This window comes from Drosophila mauritiana, chromosome X (genome assembly GCF_004382145.1).
Source record: "Drosophila mauritiana strain mau12 chromosome X, ASM438214v1, whole genome shotgun sequence".
Lineage (NCBI taxonomy): Eukaryota > Metazoa > Arthropoda > Insecta > Diptera > Drosophilidae > Drosophila > Drosophila mauritiana.
This window is the reverse complement of record NC_046672.1, coordinates 11479153-11494062: the sequence shown is the minus strand read 5'-3', so window position 1 is coordinate 11494062 and position 14910 is coordinate 11479153. Positions and strand designations below refer to the sequence as shown.

The following is a 14910-nucleotide window of genomic DNA, read 5'->3' as shown; positions in this document are numbered from 1 at the left end:
CCCACCGAAGACGGCGTTTTCATTTCTGAGAATTGATTGGCCGTCGCGCCTGCATACTCCACACGCCACTGCGACTGCCTCTTCCAGAGTCTCGGCTGCCACATCGGGTTTTTTATTTAGTACCCTCTGCTTTTGAGCATCTTTGAGCATGATGTCTTTAGCGGAAGAAAGTGGAGGAATCCCTGGGCTTCAGAAGAATGTGAGCTAACAAAGCTCCTTATTTTGAAGTTTCCTTAAGCGAACTAGTTTATTGACTTACTATTTTATATTCGTACTACTTTTCCTTGAAGTTATTTCATAAAAAGATATTTAACAATACCACCACTTGAATTCTTCATTAATAAGCCAAATTCGTTTGAAACAACATTTTCTAAACTGTTTTAAATAATCAAATCAAACGTAACACATTAATTTTAAGGGGTAATGATAAGTATAATCCAGTTCGAAAAGGTATCCTCCATCTTTTGGACTGCTTTTTTTGTGCCTTGATGCATTCCTTTGGACTCAGTACCGCTGCGGCAGCAGCACCTGTCGTAGCTACTTCTCCCAGGCCAGACTGGAGCTGATGCTGTTGTTGTTGCTTCCACTGAGGCCATTGCGATTGTGATTAAATAACGTTTGACTTGGCGGGCGTCCTCCTGGTCGTTCCACCAAACCACCTCTTGGCCCGCTTCATTAGCTCAACATGGGAGTCAGGGCAACAAAGTTGTTTCTGTCCCAACTCTTCAAGTGCGATTCTCCGATTCTCTGATTCTCTGATGCTCTGATGTTCGCAATCGCTTTCTCGTTCTCATTCCCATTCCACGCATGCGCAGTCCACTTTTGAATTTGGCGTCTGTCGCCGTCTCAGTTGCTCGTTCTTTCTTCCCACTTGGCGTGTTAGCTATCGCCATTGCCCGTTTCAAAGACATCCATCGGCACACTTTGTCCGCCCGCTGCTTCACCACCTCCTTGGCCACCAGACATACCTGGTCGGGAGGCGGACCAACTCATACTGCCCCCTCCTTCACCGTATTCCTGCTCCCCTCCGTTCTGTCATCATTGTAATTCCTCAACGCACTTCTAAAGCTGCCTCTAAATTCATCTCTGCTCTGACTGCTGTTCCTATTGCTGCTGTCTTCTGCTACACTCAGAGAAATGTATTGGCATTATACACTAAAATGTAACTTGAAATTAAATTATATTCTTCTAAACGGGTAACAAGAACTTTTCGTCACTAATTTGGACCCATGAAAGCCACTTCACTGTTGATTGGTTGGTTTAATCTATAACTTAAATTTGCTATTGACATTTCTTCTAGTGCATCCCTCTTTTTGTACGCTGCCTCCTTGGTCGCCAAGTGCCAATTTGGCTAAGTCGGCTATTTAACTATTTTTGCCACTCGCCGGCAGATGCTGCTCCATTTGGGGCGTGTGCGATGTTTATAACCTCCATGAGCCCACCTGGTCCGGACGGTCGTGTGCCCAGCACCTGTGGCTCCAATGATGTCCCAAGTCATTTGACACCAGCAACAAAGAAACCAAGCATCGTGACCCAGAAGTAAATGAAGCTGCCTCCGCGGACAGACTCTTTCATTGTCATCGCCATTACGAACCATCATCGCAAGTGTTGTTGCCATTATCAGGGCATTTGTGACTGGAGGAGGTGGTAATATCGCCACGGAGTTAATGTCGATGCTAATTTGCCAGCATTATGGGTTAGTGGGCCGGTCGATGGGCCTGAGCAAGATGGATGCCTCATTTGTCACCCGACCCTTAAAGATGGTGACCCCGAATCATTGAAAATAATTAAAGTTATTCTTATTGCAAGTGATCTCGAAGAACTATTCCAGTTCCTGCAAACAGGTGACCCCGATGCAAAATATATCTGATTAGTTCTGTAGATAACGATAGTTTAATTTGTTAGAATGAGAATCGATGTTGTTTCCCCTATGATGACCTCGAGCCACCTCCACAATTGGGCGGTGGCCAAGGCGTTGTGGGTTGTCTGGACTGTGTGGACTGGATTCTCAGCTAGCCCCCACAGATGGCTCATCGGCGATGTTGATCGCCGGCAGATGGCAATGGCAATGGCAATGCCGTTGGCTAATGGAACTGGCATTGGGACCAGAACGAAGACGAAACTGAGACTCAGACGGTGGACACTGGAGTATCACCGAAACGAAGACTGGAGAAGTGAAGAACTGAAGACTGGGCATTGGAGACTGGAGACTGGGGACTGGCAGTTGTTAGGTGGTTATCTGGCCAATGCCATATAAGTCGAGAAATGCGCAGTTAGGCAATCAATGGCGATCGTTTCTTGGGCCCAGGGATTGTGGCGGAGGTAATCGGAATTGGACTTGCAGTTGGAATCGGCGTTAGGAATCCGCAATGACACTGTCTCATAGTCTCGCCGTCGGTTGGCTTGACTGTGGCAACGTGTGTGTTATGATTGGCAACGGTTTGTTGCTTGGCCAGCCAGCTAGCTTGGCTCCGTGGCTATTTGGCTGCTTACCTGGTTACCTGTTCACTTGCTCGGTTGCCCATTTCCTACCTGATCGGCGGGTTGGAGGTGCCGCCACAGACGCAGACGCAGGCGCAGACTGTGACCAGCCGGCGGAGCAAATACCGTTTTGCTGAATAAATACAAACAAAATAAAAGAGGCGCACAACAACACTGGCCGACAAGTGGGCAAGAACTCGTTTAAGTGGCTCGACTATGCTATGCCCTGTAAAAGATACATTTTAAATACAGCAAAGGATCGTTACTCTCTTGAGCGGACAAGTCTACGGACAAAAGCATTGCTTTCTATTTATTTAAATGATATATTTATTAATGATTTGGCAGAATACTAATATTACTCATTGTGACAAAGTGACAAATATGCCGCACAAGCCCCAGGAATACCCGCTACCTTGGAGAGCAGTTGAAGTTGAAGTTGGTGATGCGACGGCACTTGGAATGCGTTTAGTCTTCCTCAATCCCGTGACCACCACCTCCTGCGCCCAGCGACGAATGCGTGGAATGTTAATGCAGCTACTTCTACTTGTGCCTGTTGCCTCGGTGACAACATCCATCGCCACTGGCGGAGGAATGGGCACAAACATTTACCTAATCCATTTCCCATTTCCAAGGCGGCTGCTCTTGTTCCCGTTCTCGATTCCTTAGCCATTTGGGTGTAACTTCTTCTTTACCATCACCACTCCTCTGCATTACAAATAGTTTAACTTAATATTTAAATGTGTTTTTTTTTAATACACTGAGTATTAAAGCGTGGAACTTACAGAAGTCCTAAATTTTATTAAGCTTACGAATACTCTACTTCAGGCTATAATAATGTATAAATGCATATTTAATAATATTGAAATAAAAAATTACTTTGTTTTTAATATATACAGTATTCAAGAAAACGAAAATATATAGAACGATGGATGATGGATGATGGATGGGTTGTTGAATGGATGTTCTGTATGAAGCCTCTATACTTAACGGTGCCTAATCCTACTTGGAGTTAATTGCGAAAATGGGACTAGTGGTGGCAGCCACAATGGCCTTTGCTGTGGCAGAGGGCTTCTCCTGCTGGCTGCGTGTCTTCTCCGGCAGGAAGTAGCCCAAGGTGCAGAGCAGCACCACCAAGACCAATAGGGCCCAGAACATCGGATCGCAGCTGGCGAAGAGCAGGCGACCCAGGATATTGCTGCCCACCACGGCGCCCAAACGACCCACCATCATGATGAAGCACATGCCCATGGCATTGATGTGCGTTGGATAGAATTCCATGGCTATGGTGCTAACCAGGCCGCCGCAATTGCCAATGGCCATCACAACGGTCAGGGCGATCACCACCAGGGCGAACTGCTCCACATAGTGCAGTGCCACCAAACAGATCATGGTCAGGATCATCCAGGACACTGGAATGGACAAGGATTAGTACGGGATGAGCAATAATCGCGCTCTTTTTGGCTACTCACTCAGCAGATTCTTTTTGCCCATGAGGTCGATGATGAAGGCAAAGATCAGGTAGATCAGCACAAAGCAGGCGCCGATGATGATCATCACCTGGTATGTGGAGGTGTCCACTTCCACTGAGCAGCTCGACGCCTCATCCCCTGACCCAGAATTCATATTAAAACCCTGCAGGACATTGCAGAGCAGCGTATCATTGCCATTACGTGTGCCCAGCTCATCCAGGATGGTGGGGAACCACATGAAGATGCCCTGGGCCAGGAAATAGATGAGGAACTGGATGCAGCAGATGTTCAGGGTGTGCCACAGTCGCGTGCGATGGAATAGCGGAACTGTCTGGTGCCAAACGAGACGTACTGCGTCCAGGAAACCATGGACATCGGACAAGCTGACGCCACCGCTTTCCAGAGCCACTTCCTTAACCGGATACTCCGAGGGATCTCGGCCAGAGTTCTTGGCAAAAATGAAGCGCAAAATTTCCAGCGACTCATCGCCACGTCCCTGGACCAGCAAATATTTGGGCGTTTCGGGCAGTGCGGTGATCCCCACCAGAGCCAGCAGAGAAACGGACACATTGGCGAGGAGCAGAACGCGCCAGGACGAGAAGCGCATACCCAAGACAATGGTCTCGATACGCAGTGGTAAAATGCCAATTGCCATGGCTAAACGAACATTAACAGCAATTCAAATTGGTTTTTAGGTAATTACCATTAACTTTGCCAATAGTAACTCACCTGGCGCAAAGATCATGGCCGTGCAAAGGAATCCGGACAGCAGGGTCACATGCCTGATCCTCGATCCCGAGCCATGGAACTCACCGCACAAACTGAACACGCACGCCTGTCCGCCGGAAATGAAGAAGCCCGTCAGGAAGCGGAACACGATCAGCATCCAGATGTTCACCGAGAAAGCGGAAATGAGGGAGCACACGCAGCTGAGGCACAGGGCGTATCGCAATGTGGTTGCCCGGCCCCAAGTGTCCGCCAGAAAGCCCATGGCATGTGAGCTGAGTACGACGCCCAGGAAACCGGCGGACGCCAGGATGCCCTGCTGGTCCAGCGTCGGTTGAAGGTCGCACTTCATCTGGTTCATGATTAGACTAACGCCCATAATCTCCACCATCACGCCCATGAAGCACAGTCCACAGATGAGCAGCAACTTGTAGTGGAAGCGGCCCACTCCCGTCAGCGTGATGGCCTCCTCGAAAGTGTGGGGGCGGGGCTTCTCCGACAGGTTCTCCTCGCGACCACCCTCCACGGTTGCTACACAGAGAGAAAATGTTTGTTGAGCCATAATTATTGAGAATATTGCTATTGAGCTATCTGAAATTTCGAAGTAACAAATATGATATGTAAAGTATCCTTGATGTGTGTATCTTAAAGTTTTCTTAACTTAAACTAATTTTTTTTTTTTCAGTTTACCAATCAAATGGAATCAGTCAATCAGTGTCATTCAAAGTGAAACCCTAGAGTTTATGGAATAATTCAAGTTTCACCCAAGCAGTTGGCTTGGCAGGGAATCCCGAGCTCAGTTGCCGTTTAATCATGGCCTCGTTCACTTTGGATTTGGGTGAAAAGCCGGAGGAAAATGACGATGTGCGCCTGCCCAAGGAGCAGCCACCACCAGCCTTTTTCGAATCGAAGACCTTCCGGATAATCTCGATCTTTCTGTATCTGGGCGGGATCAGTGGCCTGGGAATGGTGCTGGCCCTCTACTATCTCATGTTCTTCGACTCCAGCATGCCGGACATCCATCTCAAGTTCCCCGTCTCCATTGGCGGCCATCCAGTGCAGAAGGTGCACGAGTACCAGTGACCATTTGACCACTTGACCCAGCCGGGTGGTAAGTACCAGTACCTTCACAATTGCAGGCAGTGCGGGTTGGAGATGGAGGGCAGACTGCTGCTAATTGGATTTGGGAATGCTAGCAAAGGTGGCCCAAGTATGGCCAAGTGGAAATCTCGACTGGGAGATGCCCTTGAATATACAATTATTTACTAGTTACAAAAAAAGGAAATATTCAAATATTACAAAGTCCTATTTTCAAATCAGAAAATAAACAATTTAGAGATGGAAACATTTAAAAGACGAATAACATATGATTCTATATGATTCATGAATCAAATGATTCGAAAGTCAAAAATCAATATGAATGAAACATTCTAGAAGATTTTCAATTCGGTTATACCATGTAGACACACTGCCCATCACCATCGTCACTTTCATTTCCCTGGCCAAACATGAATATAGAATCTGCATATGGACGGAACGGAAGGAATAGGAGGGAAACGAATAGACAGGGAAAAGAATAAAGAATGAAGCGAAGTGGGCACGGAATCAGGATTGGAGGAGTGACGCCTAACCGGGTCAAGTGGTCGTCGACGGCGTCCAAGAACGCAGCACGTGATGCGGATCCGGTTGGAATGGGTTGCGCTCGGTTGGGATACTCAAAGTGCAACTGGCGAATCTTATTAGCGTGGCCGCCAAGACGATGAATCCAAGCCCGCTGCTCCCCAACCCTTTGGGTGTCCACGCCACCCAAAAACCCAAAGAAACCGCAAAAAACCGTCGAGCGGAATGCGAAAATCGAGGAAGCACGAACAGCAAAAGAAACACAACCAAAGACCAGATCCCCGGACAGTCGGAGCCATTGCTCAATTGTGTTCAGTTCGTTCGAAGAGGCGGTTACGGTTGCAATTGGCCACCTTTTTCTCTATCGCTTGGGTCATTCAGTACATTCCCGAAATAAAAAAGAAGCAGCATCATGAGCGGACAATCGGCACTGATGGCCAACCTGGCCGATGTGGTCAAGGAGGCCAAGGATGAGGAGATCCCGATGCCCAAGTCGAATGACTTCTTCGAGTCCAAGACCTTCCGCCTGCTCACCCTGATGCTCTACATGGGCGGCGTGAGCGGCATGGGCTTGACACTGGCGGTCTACTACCTGTTCATCTGGGACTCACGCATGCCGCCGCTGCCCGTGTTCAAGCACACGCATCCGATTGGCTAGGATCGGATGGCTTTCAGTTAGTTGGCCATCCATCTCCCAGCGACATCAGTGACCGGAATTGGGTAAGTGGCCACGTGGAACTGACCACGACAGCGGACAGCATTTGGGGCCATTCGCATTGTGACAGTGCTGTCAGCTCGGCTATTTGTCAATTAAATCGTTGCTACCTAATTAGATTGGCTATTCAATATGCAACACACACAGAAAATATTCACTGATGTTAAATCTGGAAAAAACTGCGCGAAAAAGTATGCTACAGAATTTGGCTCTTGGGGTTTCTTCATCTCGCTTGAGGTGCATCATACTATAACCATATCATAATCGCACAATACAATATATTTCCCTTTATATTTTGCATTAACATTTGGCGAGAGTACTCTTTAATCCTATTGTGGATTAAATCCGCTGAAGAGATTTTATTCGGCAAAAAGCAGTCAACACTGTTTGTGGGCTGGGTTTAGTGGCTTAATTAGCCCCCGTGGCCAATATCAAAAGTTGACAGCCAGGCACAAAACTAATCCGCTTTGCTACGTGCCAACGAATCGCAGAGTTTGAACCACCAATTCCCATTTGCTCTACACTATCCACACAGCCTGGTGGGGAATATGGCGTCATTTGTGTGATTTTGATTTAATCGCGGTGGCGATTCCAAATCAGTAGCAGCCACAACGCGAACTGGACGGACGCGACCAGTAAATTACATATCCGCAGTAATGTCCACGACGTCGGAATCCGCCAGAGCGGGCCTGGGCAATGCCGCCAGCATGGCGAATCTGGCCAAGATTGTCAATCTCATCGAATCGAATGTGAAGAGCGAGGAGGTGGAGGTGCTTGAGGATGCGGTCAGGGGATCAACCGGAACCGGAAGTGGCAGCAGCGTCCGCTTGGCCAGCAGCAGTGCACCGCGCAGGAGTGCCTGTGCCACATCGTATGTGCCCAAGTCACCGCAGCTGGAGGAGATTGTGTTCGCAGAGCCCACGTGTACCGAGCGATTTGCCCGATACTTTGTGATCGTGATCTATTTGTGCGGGCTCTGCAGCCTGGGCTTCTTCCTGTCCATCTACCACATCTTCTTCTGGGACTCACGTATGCCACCCGTTTACAAGGGCCAGAAGAAGGGGCCTGCCTTCGGCTAGAGCAGCCTGGTTACACATCCACTTCATTCATCGAAATATTTCCCAACCTAGTGAAATTTAATTTCATTTTTGGTAAGAATCCCGTTCTGGCATATGTGGCGTATGAGTTATATTCGAGGATCACGCTTTTGTTACTCATACGCAATGTTGTCGGAGCATTTTTTGCTTTTACATTTTATGTTAAATGGCAAACCATCTTAGTCTAATTAATTCAAAGCCAATATCTTTCCTGCACACACATTTACTCGAGCCATGCCATTAGTTCTTATTAAGTTGATAAACCGCCCGTCTCGCCCATCGTTTTTTGGCCCAGAAACTTTTCGCCCAGCAAAAGTTTATGTTTAATTATCTGTATCCAACTCTGTATCATGCATGTTGGGGGAATAAGTTTACCCTTACTCGCTTGCCAAGGCCCATAGCCCAAGTTATCCCATCGTTCCGGCTGCCCGAGCTGCTTAATCAGCTTTGTCTGCACATAAGTAAGCAGATGGATAAACCATCCTTAAACTTGCCATGGGCAAAATGGCTGGAGGGAAACGGAAGTGGAAAATGGGAGATTGGGGAGGGAAATGGAAAATGGAAAATGCAATAGGCCGGGCCCAAAACATTTTCGAGGCCAGAATAGGCAGGATGAGGGCTCTACCTGGCCACGTTGGCGAATTAAACTCCTTGAAGGAAACTTTGCAACAATGCTGCTCGGCAAATGCATGTGAACTTGCGTGTGAGTGTGAGCGTGTCCTACATCCTGGCCCACATGATGAATATGCATTTAAGTGCAAGTACAGTGGAGCTTTGTTTTAAGCGAACGCGCTCCAGTAGATCTTTCTGGAACACTAAACCACTATCCACAAATAGGTTTTTGTTTTTGATTAATAACAACCTGCGACTTATGACTATTCTGTTAGATTTATGGTTAGGTTACAGATATGATAAATATCAATATACCCATTTTGATGTTTTTGTAGCATACTTTTGGGCATTACAATAATCCAGCGTTTCCGTTTTGGAGTGCAACCTGTAACTGCACATGCATGTGGGTGTGTGACTGGCTATCTCTTTTCCCAGCACTTTCTTTGTGTGTGCGTGTGTATGGAACTTACACAACAAAATCAATGGCCAACATTGCAATACCGTTTGGCCCTCTCACTCGCACGTCTGCATTTCAATTCGCCGAGCGCTGCATTCGTTTCGCTCTCTCCCTTAGCTCTCTCCTGCTCGTTCTGCCGCTCTCTCTCTCATTCTCTCTCTCGACTTGTCCTAGTGACCCAGTTGCAGTTTGTTAACCCCCCGAAGGCAACGGAAAACGAAGGTGTGCACGGCGGGTTAAAGGTAGCCTGTGGGGGTGGGGGCGAAAGTTTGAACGTCCTTCGCGACACCTGCGAAGGTTGCTGTCAAAGCCAGCAGTGCACCGCCACGCCCACGCCCACTAAAGGCAGCCACCACCCACCGCCCACCAACAGTCCACCACAAATTGCACAACATTTGATTTTATCGATGCGAACAAACGCCTCGATTGGCACAACATTTGATTGGCATTGAAATTATTGAAATAATGGAAAATTAATTCAAGCGCGCATTTTAATTTCCGCATGTAAATCGAACGCAAAAAGGGGAGCGCTGATTTTCGGGGGAGTGAAAACTGCACTTGACACACAAAGAGCGGCAACGTGCCGACGTGCGGTTTGTTTTTGTTTTTATTTCGCCTTCAAGGAATGCCCACGGAATATTGAAAAGAACACAAAAAAAAGAAGCAGAAGAAACAACAATGAGCGTGGGCAGCCGAAAATGCAAATGAGCGCGAGTGAGAGAGATGGATTTTATGAATGAAATTAAAAGCGAAGATCGCTAATGCAATGGTAAACTCCCCCAAAGGCAGCCGAAAATGCCACGAAGGAAGAAAAAACCGAGTGCGAGAGAGCGATTCGCTCTCGCACGAAGCAGGAACTGCAAAAGCACGAAGGCGAAAAACGGTACCAACTCCTGCCAGAATCTCTCTCTCTGCTCTCATTTCGCTTTCACACTTTCGACGCGTCGGTTGGCAGACAAGTTTTTGCGCGCCCTTTTTTGTACTTTTAAGCTCGCCACGCATAAACAACAATAATAAATTAATTCGAATCAAATATATATCATTTACATGTAAAACTAATCGCGTGTGGCAAGCTAAAAACCGAAAAGAACTTTGCATTTATCAAACAAAAACAAAATACTAGACTATAACGGGACACTGCCAAAAAAAAAAAACGTGAAGAGAACTCAAATAAATTTTTAGAGGAAAGCAACCAAAATCAAGAAGAGCCATATCGAAACAATCAAAAAACCAAACGAATAGATCGAATCAAAAATGAACTCGAAACACAGTTCGCTGGAGGAGAAAGTGAAACTGCCGCCCACGGAGACAATAAGCCGATGCTACCAGCCGCAGCAGAGCAACCGCAAGGTCATCCGCATCCTGACCGTCGCCGTCTATGTCCTTTGCGTTTCACTGGCGGCCATCATGCTATCCCTATACTACATCTTCATCTGGGACCCCACCATCCGGCCCTTTGTCACCAAGGCCACGCATTGCGGTAAGGCGGCGGTTAGTCAACCGTGTAATCACTGTACACTCCACATCATCGGCCAAACTGCTCCATCATAAACCGATGACTGCCAACCGGTGACCAATGACCAGTGACCATGTGACCAAAAAAGCCAGAAACCAATCACGCGCCGGGTAATTTGCGGCCAGCGGTCAATCTGGGACAAAGCCCGAATCTAGGCTACCAGAGTTAAGAGCTAGCGGTATTACGATTGCCAAAGGGATGGGTATGGGTATTAGGGTGAACGTTGGGGCTGCACTACCCATTAGTAGTTAGCCATTACCATTAAATGGGCTTCGATGGTTGGCAGGATAATGTTGACCCTTTTTTCTTGAAGCCTCATTATAAAGAGCTTTTAACGGAAAATGCACGAACACATAATGGATAAGTACTGCCATATCTGATTCAAAGAAGTGACAGTTATTAAAGTTTTTTTTTTCCTTTTTAAATTGATGGTTTGAATATATAATTGTTCTACCAAGCACTCTGTTGTTGTTATAACGTTTAAATAGAATGTACCCAAATTTCTTGGCAAAATATCGCAATTGGCAGCACTTTCTCAGGAAAGGACGTGAAAAAGCCGCCCACAACGCTCCACTCGCTTCGGCTTCAGCTTGTTCCGCCTCCTTCCTTCCGCTGATTCTTCGCTTTTTGTTCAGTTTTTGTAAATCAACTCGAAATTGGGTCAATGGGGTGTCATGCACACGACTACACCGAAACCACCCAAAGCCAAGCGAAACCACCCAGCCACCCACCGCCCTAAGCACGCTAGGGTGCAGTTTTCCTTGGTGTACTTTCCATTTGCAGTTTGCAGTTCAATAAATCTAATTTGATGCAATTAAATGCGGAATCTGGGAGCTCAATGAAAGTTATACGCCAGAAAGCCAAACAAATTGCAATTTATGATAGCGAGAATGCACTGTTCCAGAGCTGAATGTAAGGTAATATGGTTAGTGTTCGCTTTTAAAGTTTTGCCCCCTTTGGAGGAGCTTCGCAATTTAATTCCACTCAGTTTAAATTTAAATTAAGAGCCGCAAAAATGGGCATCAAAACACTCAACCAATTACAAGGAATATTTAGGAATATATGCTTTTGAATGAGAAACGTGTTGAGATTTCCATAAAATCCTACTCATAAGTAACAAACTAATCAAATCCTTATGATTCCTGATTCTTGCAGATAAAATTGTGATACCCGAGAAAATAGCCATTCGCCTCCTAAACTCATCGGAAGTGACCGCGGAGCAGTTCTACAAGCACATCCTCGAGCAGTACCGCATCCTCAGCCACATGCAGCAGCAGCGCCAGCAACTGCTGCAGCGCCAACATCTCCAACTGCAGCAGCTGGAGGCAAACAATCGCTTCCAGGAGGTCTTTGCCACGGCCACCATCATTCAGGCACATCCGCATCCCCATCCACATCCCAGGGAGCCGCCCAAGAAGCCGCTTTTAGGACCATATAGCCCGCAACCCGGCAACATAAGTCACGCTATGGGTGGCGATCAGTTGGATGCAGAAACGGAGCAGGCTCACATGCCGCTAATCCTGGACACCTCGCCGCCGGTCGAAGTAACCGGAATGGGTCACCTGAAGCGGAAGACACATCGCGGTCACTACAAACATCATAGAGCCCGAGCCGGTGGTCAAAAGAAACTGTCCATTGCCAATTCGATGGCCAGCTCCACGCCGAGCACCACAGCCGGAGGAGACGCGTCCTTGGCCACTGCGGCCACTTTGCCACATGGTTATATGGACGCCCCACTAAATCCGGCGGCAGGCACCATTGTCCAGGCACCACAACTGCAGCTATACACCTCGATGCCCATTCCACTGATCCTGAGTCCCAGCGACGAGAAGCGTCCCTCGCACCACGCCCACGGTCATGTCCACGGCGAGAGGCGGAACGGGGCGCAATCCGGCGGCCGGCGAAGGACCACGACGGCCTCGGTTTCTGGCTACGAGGCGCAGACCTACCTCAATCCGTTCCTCACCGGCGAGCTGATCTTCGAGAAGTAAGGGACTGCACCCAAATCAGGAAACGTCGCGGTTCATTGTTTTTTTTTTTTTTTAATGCATGTAGAGGTATATACACTACAGTCAAGATCGGAATTGGAGATTAGCTCACAGAAATGGTAACTGCCCAAGAAAAAAAAAAAGAAACGACTAACATATGGGCAATAATACCCTCCATACCTTGTCATACCTATTTGAATGGAGAAATAACTCAGTTAAGCTCAGTACTGGCATAAGCATGGGGAAAATATTTCAATTAATCAGTTCGAGTAGATATGTTTTCCAAATTGATAGCGATATTAGACATTTCATATTGAAATTTACAGGTACAAATATAATCTCAGTTAATGCGTAGAATGCGTTTGCAATTGAACAAATTTAACGTTTTATAGCAAGAACTTAGGAACAAAAGTTGTAATCGCTTATTCTATAATAATGTAAACTAAAGGCAAAGCAAGTAGATCGGTTGTATAACTCATTTCTGCTATAGATAAGTCTTGACTTGTATCAGTACTGAGCTATAAATTGGTCCATATATACGTAGCCAGGCCTGGCCACATATAGAGGTTAATAAACGTTATGTACTGCAAAAGGATAGTTGAAACCATAGCTAAACGATAGTCGATGTACCAACCACACTCCACTCCAATCCAATCCACTCAAATCAACTCAACTCAAATCAATTCAAAAACACACTCGAAAGGGACACACACTCACGCATAATACGGGACCCACTTCAGTAGAAAGTCACACGATATCAGCGATCACGGATCACGAATTACGGATCACGGATCACACAGGCGGCTCACCTCACCAAGCTCAGCAGCAAACTCACCCCACCTAGGACACTGCTTCCAGGCAGCTAGCGAACGCTACACCAACTACAATAATTAGCCAACCCTAGAGTAATCAGTTTACCAGTAAACAGTAACCAGTAACTAGTAGCCAATTACCAATTACCAGTAACCCATCCAAGGAGTATACCCCCCTTGCAAACGGGGCAGCGGATAAATGTCACTAGAATTCAGCATCATCAGATTGAATCACACACAATCCAAGTCGCCTCACGCAAAAAGAGAACTATGTCATGATCAGATATCGGTGTATGCATTCTATATTATGTACTTCTAAATATGTACTTTTACTTTTCATTCAAATTGGCAAAAACCTATTTCAAAGGTTTTACAAATTTTCGAAAAGCACTTTAGGCTTTCTATGTAACATATGTTTTTCAAACAAAATATTAGTTTTGGAACTTTATCATTGGATAAACAAATGTAAGCCCAATTACAACGTTTATGATACTCAGAAGATTCGCACTATAAAGTGGCCTATAAATAGCTGACGTATTACCCATAGGCGCTTCGCTTCTCAAGATAAAACCTGGCGTGCTCAAGTCAAGAACAAATATGTGGTTATATACATATATACATATATATGGGGCATATAACCGATGTGTGACGTGACATTGGCTCGTTCTATTCACATACTCAAACACTAAATGCAAACCTATCAAAAACCAACTACACTAAGCGAAAAAGCGGGAGAGGTAGTTAAGGAAAGTGGTCAAGAGAGGACGAGAGAGAGAGGGGAAAAGAGAGAGAGAGAGAGAGAGAGAAAGTGAAAGGGAGAGATAGTAAAACTGCATCTGCATCCAAAGACACGAGAATTGAATTCATCAATAATAACATACGTATAAACGATATGCATACGATATAGAATTGAATCTGTAACTGATGGGCATATACCGCATATATATCTTATATACCGCATATATCTTATATATGTATACCAAGAAAAACAAAGTCATTTTGGCAATAATAAAGCATAGCAAACAAAAATAAGTTAAGCATGGTCTTTTACTTATGCTTTGGGATATTTTCACTATCTTCACTTGTAAAAAAAAAGTCATTTGGTCCATACGACTACTATCGTTATAATAATAATTTATCATCTTATATTTCACAACTTTGTATCACACAGATTTCCATTTCAAACCGTAGAACCCATAGGGAACCATTGCTTTCTTTCACTCACCGAACTCGCGCTCGCAGTCAATCACATATCCGGGATTATCCATGATGTCCTGGAACTTCGATGCGTTGCGTCTGGCGGCACAGTCCACGGCCAACTGATGAGCTCCGTGGGTCTGTGGACATAGAAGTATGTCCGGGTATCCGAACGCAGAGGTACGTGCTTCAAAGTCCGATCGCAATTGCGTTCTGTAAA

At 46.2% G+C, this 14910-nt stretch overlaps 5 protein-coding genes across 5 annotated transcripts; 4 read left to right on the top strand and 1 right to left on the bottom strand.

Moving 5' to 3' along the window:
• Positions 1 to 3301: 3301 nt before the first annotated feature.
• On the bottom strand, positions 3302 to 14879 carry LOC117148136 (3-hydroxybenzoate transporter MhbT). The gene is made up of 4 exons (XM_033315363.1): positions 14719 to 14879; positions 4680 to 5207; positions 3951 to 4607; positions 3302 to 3890 (listed from the first exon to the last, which is right to left on the bottom strand). The coding sequence occupies exons 1-4, from the start codon at positions 14759 to 14761 to the stop codon at positions 3481 to 3483; spliced, it is 1638 nt and encodes a 545-aa protein (XP_033171254.1). The 5' UTR covers positions 14762 to 14879; the 3' UTR covers positions 3302 to 3480.
• Positions 5490 to 11925, top strand: LOC117148139. Its single transcript, XM_033315366.1, has 2 exons — positions 5490 to 5787; positions 11849 to 11925. The coding sequence occupies exon 1, from the start codon at positions 5490 to 5492 to the stop codon at positions 5757 to 5759; it is 270 nt and encodes an 89-aa protein (XP_033171257.1). The 3' UTR covers positions 5760 to 5787; positions 11849 to 11925.
• On the top strand, positions 6602 to 11936 carry LOC117148140. The gene is made up of 2 exons (XM_033315368.1): positions 6602 to 7016; positions 11849 to 11936. Exon 1 carries the CDS (start codon positions 6709 to 6711, stop codon positions 6952 to 6954), a length of 246 nt encoding a protein of 81 aa, XP_033171259.1. The 5' UTR covers positions 6602 to 6708; the 3' UTR covers positions 6955 to 7016; positions 11849 to 11936.
• Positions 7657 to 8156, top strand: LOC117148138. The gene has a single exon (XM_033315365.1). The coding sequence runs from the start codon at positions 7668 to 7670 to the stop codon at positions 8088 to 8090; it is 423 nt and encodes a 140-aa protein (XP_033171256.1). The 5' UTR covers positions 7657 to 7667; the 3' UTR covers positions 8091 to 8156.
• On the top strand, positions 10128 to 14281 carry LOC117148137 (mediator of RNA polymerase II transcription subunit 29). Its single transcript, XM_033315364.1, has 2 exons — positions 10128 to 10657; positions 11849 to 14281. The coding sequence occupies exons 1-2, from the start codon at positions 10432 to 10434 to the stop codon at positions 12682 to 12684; spliced, it is 1062 nt and encodes a 353-aa protein (XP_033171255.1). The 5' UTR covers positions 10128 to 10431; the 3' UTR covers positions 12685 to 14281.
• Positions 14880 to 14910: the final 31 nt, after the last annotated feature.

Bases quoted from the DNA above. Each gene is read 5' to 3' on its own strand.
- LOC117148138 (XM_033315365.1), top strand. From the start codon at position 7,668: ATGTCCACGACGTCGGAATCCGCCAGAGCGGGCCTGGGCAATGCCGCC.
- LOC117148139 (XM_033315366.1), top strand. From the start codon at position 5,490: ATGGCCTCGTTCACTTTGGATTTGGGTGAAAAGCCGGAGGAAAATGAC.
- LOC117148140 (XM_033315368.1), top strand. From the start codon at position 6,709: ATGAGCGGACAATCGGCACTGATGGCCAACCTGGCCGATGTGGTCAAG.
- LOC117148136 (XM_033315363.1), bottom strand. From the start codon at position 14,761: ATGGATAATCCCGGATATGTGATTGACTGCGAGCGCGAGTTCG. The intron at 4,608-4,679 runs GTGAGTTACTAT...ATGTTCGTTTAG, and splicing joins GGCCATGATCTTTGCGCCAG to CCATGGCAATTGGCATTTTA. The intron at 3,891-3,950 runs GTGAGTAGCCAA...TGTCCATTCCAG, and splicing joins GGGCAAAAAGAATCTGCTGA to TGTCCTGGATGATCCTGACC.
- LOC117148137 (XM_033315364.1), top strand. From the start codon at position 10,432: ATGAACTCGAAACACAGTTCGCTGGAGGAGAAAGTGAAACTGCCGCCC. The intron at 10,658-11,848 runs GTAAGGCGGCGG...TGATTCTTGCAG, and splicing joins CACCAAGGCCACGCATTGCG to ATAAAATTGTGATACCCGAG.